At 46.8% G+C, this 7762-nt stretch overlaps 1 protein-coding gene across 1 annotated transcript; it reads right to left on the bottom strand.

Annotated features, from left to right (window-relative positions):
- Positions 1 to 438: 438 nt before the first annotated feature.
- LOC129825789 (granzyme A-like) lies at positions 439 to 3144 on the bottom strand. The gene is made up of 3 exons (XM_055885930.1): positions 3094 to 3144; positions 1072 to 1356; positions 439 to 885 (listed from the first exon to the last, which is right to left on the bottom strand). Exons 1-3 carry the CDS (start codon positions 3142 to 3144, stop codon positions 733 to 735), a joined length of 489 nt encoding a protein of 162 aa, XP_055741905.1. The 3' UTR covers positions 439 to 732.
- Between the last annotated feature and the right edge of the window lie 4618 nt (positions 3145 to 7762).

The following is a 7762-nucleotide window of genomic DNA, read 5'->3' as shown; positions in this document are numbered from 1 at the left end:
AATATGTTTTTTGTTTTTTTTTACGTTTCTCTCACTTTCATTCTTTTGTCTTTCTCTCTGCAGAAGACGTGATGCTAGTGGGCAGGCCTTACAACAGGGCTGCATTCAGTATGTGTTTACGTTCTGAAACGTTCAATAGAACGGAAACGGGTCTGTACTAAACGACCAGTTAAAAAACAAGGTTCGGGTTGTGGGTTGGGGAACGCTGTCAGCATGGCCACTGCCCTTAAAATACCTCAATTATTGCATTAAGCTACACCTCGCCACCCACCAAACGGGAGCAAACATACCTCAGTCTGTTCCAGAACGTTTTTGGGGAAACGTTCAACAACATAGCAGACGTTCAAGAGAACTGAACGCACCTCTGGTGTTGTAATGGTCGGGGCTTATAGCAGTCGATGTGGTACTAAAATAATTCACATTAATAATTGGGGCTTTTAAGATGTTTTTTTTAATTGATTTTCAAATGCAGGAAAAGGAAGCATACAGAAGCAATAATGTAAATCAAATTGTTGCGTTATATCACCCAATAATTCAGAGAACAATGTTATACTTTCACTTCTTGACTGTTCACAACATGCTCATTTGATTAGTGATTTTTTGATTGATATTAATTCATATTGAAGGAGAAAGACACTTTGTGTTTTCCAGTTGCTAAAAAAATAATGATTTTAAATGGCATTTTGCTCATTGTATATCAATGTTTTTCAGAATAGACAGAAGTTGGCTAAATCAGCCAGCGGTTTGGATGTTTGTCTTGATCCAGTCCTGGTATTTCGATATGAGTGTGTACACTCCAGGTTTGGTCTTGCGACCACATCCATACCCGAAGGACACGACTCCCCTTAGTTTACCTCCACACACCAACGGGCCACCAGAGTCTCCCTGAAACACACAGCACATATATTACTTCACGCGCACACACACACACACACACACACACACACACACACACACACACACACACACACACACACACACACACACACACACACACACACACACACACACACACACACACACACACACACACACACACACACACACACACACACACACACACACACACACCTGACAAGCATCAGCCGGGGGCTGACATCCAACGTAACCAGCACACAGCATGCCTCCATAGATGATAGGGTTGAAGTTGTAGTATTTTCCGGAATTACACTTGGCTCTGTTGATCACGGTGACGTTTACAGACAGCAGGACATCAGACTGGGCTGACCTGTTACCGTTTTCTATCGTTAATCCCCATCCGGCCAGAGAGCACTCTGTCCCAGCCGGGACGTCCCATACAGGATCGGGTAGACTCATGATGTCCACAGTCTTGGTCAGCTCCACTGGTTTCGTCAGCTGGAGGAAATGGGGGTGGGGGGGGGGGGGGCACATTAGTGGTGCACAGGTCGGCGGTTTGTTCACCCGCCCGCAATTGCTAATAACCCATTGGAAACCGCCCGACTATATCTGATCATGTGAAAAATCGCACCAAACCCTAACGTGCAAATACAGAACATGCGCTGTAGGCTACAGTCAGAAACGTCAGAACGCTGTGTTGACAGGTGGTGCAGGATTTATTTTACATTCATTATTTCAAACTTTCTAATTTCAATAGGTCTTTGGTGGTCACGTGACCTACTGGACTCAACCAAGGTTCAGAATGTCCACTGAGTAGCCTTAAATGTAGCACAAACTTTCGTTTGTCCATTTTTCATTTCACACGATTTTATATGAATTTTTCAAAATGTTAAATTTCAATAGCTCCTTCGTCATGTGACCTGGTGACTTCAAACAAGGTTCAGAATGTCCACTGACTAATCTTATATATTGCACACCCTTTTGTTTGCCCCTTTTCATCTCAGGTGATTTTATATAAATGTTTCAATTATTATTATTTTTTTTCAATAGCTCCTTGGTCATGTGACCTGGTGACTTCAACCCAGAATGTCCACTCAGTGGGCCTACACATTGCACACCCTTTAGTCCATTTTCATCTCACACGGTTCTACATACATTTTTTTACTTTTGTAATTTCAGTAGTTCCCTGGTCATGTGACCTACAACCAATATCTACTGACTAGTCTTATACATGGTACACCCTGTTGTTTGTCCATTTTCATCTCACACGTTTTTACATTAATTGCCTTCTCTGTTCCCCTGAAGGACAGTGTCACTCACACACCTATTCACTTGGGCCTTCTCTCTAGGGCCTTCCTGACCTCTAGGCAGGCCCCCATTGACCTGGTGACCTCTGACTGCAGGCCTCTAGGCCTACACTCCCTGCCCGCCTGCCTGCCTTCTCCCTGGGCCTGAGAGTGTATAGCTTACTCCCTGGAACGACAGACCTCTAGGCCTCCACACCCACTCTCCCTACACAGTCAACACCCCTCTCACTGGGCATCACCGCGTCCCGGCCGGGGCTCAGCCATCTCCATAACCTTGCCCACCAGGCGAACCGGGGCACCCACACTTAAGCACCCCTCCCCGAACACGAAGACTTCTATATACCTATTGTCAGGAACCACGTGCACCTGGTAACCCGAAACAGGCTCTGTGCACCTGGTAACCCGAAACAGGCTCTGTGCACCTGGTAACCCGAAACAGGCTTTGTGCAACCCCCCTCTTTTTTCCACTCAGAGACTAAGTCCCCACTTCAACCTCCATGGCCCGCGAGTCCCGCCGTCCCTGCTCGGACTCTGAGTTCCCTCTGTCTTGTTGGAGGCCTCCTCGTGCACCTGGTGACCCTTTGACTTCCACAGCGAGTCCCAACCTGACTCACAGTCCCACCAGAGGACGGGCCCGGGACGATCGGCGACCACCACCTAGCCCATTACTATCCAGAGCCCCATGTCAATGTCTTACGCCTTCTACCCGCCTGCCTGGGCTCTCTCACATTCTGTGTCTGGCCTCTGGCCCTTCTGCGTGAACCTGGTAACCCGTAAGTAAAGAAGGAGGAAGGTGGAGGAAGACGCCTTCCGTCCCCGACAAAAGCTTGGATCGAGGGCTGACTTTCAATAGATCGCAGCGAGTGAGCTGCTCTGCTACGTACAAAACCCTGACCCAGAATCAGGTCGTCTACAAGTGATTTAGCACCAGGTTCCCCACAAACATGCGGTGAGCATCAGGAGAGGTGCGGCAACTCATGCGGCCGCACCCCAATCCCGTCACGAACGGCTCTACTCACCTGCCAAAAGAGGCAGGCTATCGTTACGTTTCGTTACGTTTAAGGAGGATTCTGACTTAGAGGCGTTCAGTCATAATCCCAGACAGTAGCTTCGTACCATTGGCTCCACAGCCAAGCACATACACCAAATGTACTTGGGGGATTTGAGTGCGACCGATTTGAGGTGGGTATGGTCCTTTGAATTTCGTCAAGTTGACATTCAGTGATCCGTGCCCGTCCGTTTCATGGGTCCGCAGCAAATCAATGAGCGTGGATGGTACTACCCACATCAGATGTAGGCCTCCCTCCCCAGACAAGCTGGAGATACCTCTCCCCACTTCGTTGGGCATGATCCAGATTCATGCAATGCCCTATCACTACAGGGCCAATTGGTTTAGTCTCCGCCTCGAGTCTAGTGAGCGTAGAGGAGACCTCCCCACCTACAATGTGTGGTGTCCCGCACTCAGGCAAGCCTGAGGCCTGGTAGTGTCAGTTAATGGTAAGGCACATGCCATCTCTACTACATGTATAAGGAGAGTGGAGGAGAGCTCCCACATAGAATGTGTAGAGTCCCGCACCCAGGCGGACCTGAGACCTGGGGGTGTCCATAACCGCTAAGCATATTCCATCTCCATTTAGTGCTCCACTGTTAGCGGGTCCAGCCGAAGGCATCGCCCGATTTCAAACCTTTGCGGTTTAGAGTTAGCTAAGTATATGGGGGACGTGTGTTTAAACGTTTCACCACAGCCACTCTGTGATCAGACTGATGCCAGTAAGTACACTTTCATCAGCCGTCTCCCAGGTCTTAACTCCACCCACCCTCCCAGCCAAAGCCAGGGATGCGTTCGAGCCATCATTATCTGATTGTCTTCCTGTCAAGGTCAGGATTCGTTTACAAGAGCCCCGTAGCAAATCATTGAGTCTGGTGTAACTGCCGTCACATTTTCATGCTTGACGGAAAGAGACATATTCTAGGACGACTGCTGCCTTCCTTTTAACGATCAACAGCCGTCACCATCTGTAGGACTCTCTTTGCGTACGGACTAGTACCAAGGTAACTCTCGTTTTGGTTTGCATCGTTAGCGACACCTGAAAAAAGGTGACATACAGGGAGGGATTGGAAGAGCCCTGCTAGAGGGCTATCTCGTTATCTCCCTTACTAAGGCTAAGGACTTCACGAGTCATTGTTACTCCCGCCATTTACTCACGCTTCATTGAATTTCTTCACTTTGACATTCAGAGTACTGGGCCGAAATCACATCGCGTCAACACCCACCTAGGGCCTTCACGATGCTTTGTTTTAATTAAACAGTCGGATTCCCTGGTCCGCATCAGTTCAAAGTCAGTTGCTAGGCCCTGACCGATGCAACCCGGCAGAGTCCCAGCGCGAACGGGGCCGGCGAGCGCCGTAGCTGGGCAGATCCGCGAGAAGGGCCCGGCGCATGTCCCGAGTCGTTGCCACCGACCGCCAGACCCAACCCCCCACCGGCCCACTTTCGGTCCGCCGACGGACACCACCCCGACAAACCCCCGCACGCAGCCCCTTGCGAGACCACGCACGATATACTGCGAGATGGGCCGCACAACGAACTTCCAACGGTGGCGAGAGGAGGATGACGGAGCGACTGCTCCCCCAGCCGCGGCTCGAGCCCCGCTTCGCACCCCAGCCCGACCGACGCAGCCCTTAGAGCCAATCCTTATCCCGAAGTGACGGATCTGAGTTGCCGACTTCCCTTTCCTATATTGTTCTAATATGTCAGAGGCAGTTCACCTTGGAGACCTGCTGCAGATATGGGTACGGCTCGGCGCGAGATTTACACCCTCTCACCTGGATTTTCAAGGGCCACCGGAACCGCAACGCTTTTCAGGCTTGGGCCCCTCTCTTGGGGCGAACCCATTCCAGGGCGCCCTGCCCTTCACAAAGAAAAGAGAACTCTCCCCGGGGCTCTCGCCAGTTTCTCCGGGATCGGTTACGTTACCGCACTGGACGTCTCGCAGTGCCCGTCTCCGCTAGTCCGTGGACATTCTGAAAATAGTTTAAGGTCAGTAGGTCACGAATTAGAAAGTTTGAAAAATGTTTGTAAAATCTTGTGAGTTGAAAATGGAGAAACCAAAGGATGTGCAATGTGTAGGCCCACTGAGTGGATATTCTGAACCTTGTTTGAGTCCAGTAGGTCACATGACCAATTAGCTATTGAAATTAGAATGTATGTAAACACGTGTGAGATGAAAATAGAAAAACAACAGGGTTTGCCATGTATAAGGCTAGTCAGTGGATATATGAAAGTAGTATGAGGGTTGTAGGTCACATGACCAGGGAACTATTGAAATTAAAAAAGTAAAAAAAATGAATGTAAAACCATGTGAGATGAAAATTAACAAACTAAAGAGTGAGTAATGTGTAGGCCCACTGAGTGGACATTCTGAACCTTGTTTAAGTCAAGTAGGTCACATGACCAAGGAGCTATTGAAATTCTAATGTCAAAAAAGTTTGTACTTTGTTTACACTCCCTAACTAATTTTAAACTAGGAATACAAAATGCTGCTCAAATTTCAACATGTTTATTAACTTTGGAAAGCAAAAAAAGACCTGTGGAATGTTTTGTGCAATTTTTCAAACATGATGACACTGATTTGGAGTCTGTGGCTCAAGTGGCTTGAAAGCTATTGAGGTTTGAAAGCGCTAATATCCGTGGAATATCCAACTTGAAACTGGCTTTACCTCGGTCATGTTGTGACTGTTGAATTTGTACAGCGCCTCACAATCACATAACATAGACGGCCCTGCTATCATCCTCATAACACTTTACCAATCTTTCCCAAATATTACTGTTCTGGCCCTCCCTTCTCTTTTTTAACTCTCCTTTCGCAGCTTTTGTCTTATTGAATTAAACCCCGACAATGTCACTTTTGCCTCCGTGGATTGACATTAACTTGTTCTGCCTGTTTCCATTAGCATGATTTGGTGATTGGCGTGTAGTCTATTTGGCGCACGTACGGTTAAGTTTAGGTTTATGTACTACTGCAAGAATAACCTCCAGGTAGCCTATAGATATAAACTATAGATATAAACTGCACAATAATTATACATGTATGGATATTTTAAAGATTGTTTTCGCTTTATTCAAATCGCCCTTATTTAATGACCCTAAACCCGTCTGCCCGGTGGATATAACCGCGGGGCCTGCGGATTATGAGTCAACACGCGCATCACTAGGACACATGCAAGGTGACACAAGTATATGTATCTTATTAGCTGATGTGTCGTGAACGTTCTGGTACAAACAATGGTAGCCCACATCTCCCAACTGGGTGCCACACATTGACCGCGGACGAGGTGAGTTTCCCCTTTACTATGTAAAGCGCTTTGAGTACATCCGTAGGTAGAACGGCGCTATTTATAAATCCAATCCATTATTCGTTGTTGTTGTTATTATTACTTTAAATTAAAAACGACATTATTCTCAAATACACGTGGTGGGTCTCTCAATCTGTTTTTACACCTAATTTTGAATGAGAAATATCATGGATTATGTTTGGTGCAATTTATTGTTTCTGAATGATCCTGACCTGTAGCAGCATGATGTCGTGGCGGTGGTCCGCAGCGTTGTAGTAGGGATAAGGAACGTGGTTCTCCACATCTCTGACCTGTCTGTAAGCCTTCTCAGTTGCATTTACGGAGTGGACACCCAGATTGACCGTCTTTATTCTAAAGACAATATATAGAAACCGATTTCGTTAGACAATACATTCCTTAGAAAAAATGTACATGGAGACGTGTTGGATACACTAGCGTCTCTGAATATACAGTATAGGATCACAGATCGATGTTACACCACAAAATTAAACATTGACATTCAGCACGATACAGTTTGACTTAATTCATTTCAGCTTGCGTCATAAAAAAAAAAATATATTTTGTATTAATACATATTTTCTCAGCAATTAAACAAAAAACAATATTACAAAAGATGCACAAAAAAAAAACATTTAGTATTGTGACAACCTACAAATGTGAGAACAAGCCCTTTTTTACTTTACAGTGGGCTGCAGTCAGGACCCATGACTCGTTGATGAGGATCCCTCCACAGACCAGATCACCTTTTGCCGTTCTCCAATCGGACCATGTAGGGTAAAGAGTGAGGCACCACCTCCACTCCACCAATGATCTTTGCACAATCACCTTGGAGGAAATATGAAAGTATACATTGAAGTGGATCAGTGAAGACTAGGGAACATGGGTACATACATACTGACAGACACTGAACGTATACAGACGCTGAGCACCAAGACAATGGAGAAGATCAGATGTGATGGCGTGCAGAGACTCTTACCTGTGTGCAGATACAACGGGAGAATAGTGACGACCCAGAGACAGACGACTACGATGTGTGTCATGGTCGTGTCCTTCAGAAGGCTCTGGTGTAGAGATGCTGTCTAATGTTTTTCTGATGTTGGTGTGAAGACAGCTGTGAGGAGCTCTGGTCTCTCTCTGACTTTTGAACCGCTGTTTATGCTCAAGTCAAAGGATGTGGTCATGGTAACAAGTCAGAAACTCACACAGACAGCCAACACCCTCAGTTTCCAGAAGCTGGTCAA

Source organism: Salvelinus fontinalis, chromosome 28 (assembly GCF_029448725.1).
Source record: "Salvelinus fontinalis isolate EN_2023a chromosome 28, ASM2944872v1, whole genome shotgun sequence".
Taxonomy (NCBI): Eukaryota; Metazoa; Chordata; class Actinopteri; order Salmoniformes; family Salmonidae; genus Salvelinus; species Salvelinus fontinalis.
This window is presented reverse-complemented; position numbering and strand designations above follow the sequence as displayed.

What these genes read in the sequence shown, in the direction of transcription:
- LOC129825789 (XM_055885930.1), bottom strand. Translation starts at nt 3,144, where the DNA reads ATGAGTTGCCGCACCTCTCCTGATGCTCACCGCATGTTTGTGGGGAAC. An exon ending in GCATGTTTGTGGGGAACCTG is followed by an intron (nt 1,357 to 3,093) that starts GTGCTAAATCAC and finishes CATTTCCTCCAG; the next exon opens with CTGACGAAACCAGTGGAGCT. An exon ending in CCCCGGCTGATGCTTGTCAG is followed by an intron (nt 886 to 1,071) that starts GTGTGTGTGTGT and finishes TGTGTGTTTCAG; the next exon opens with GGAGACTCTGGTGGCCCGTT.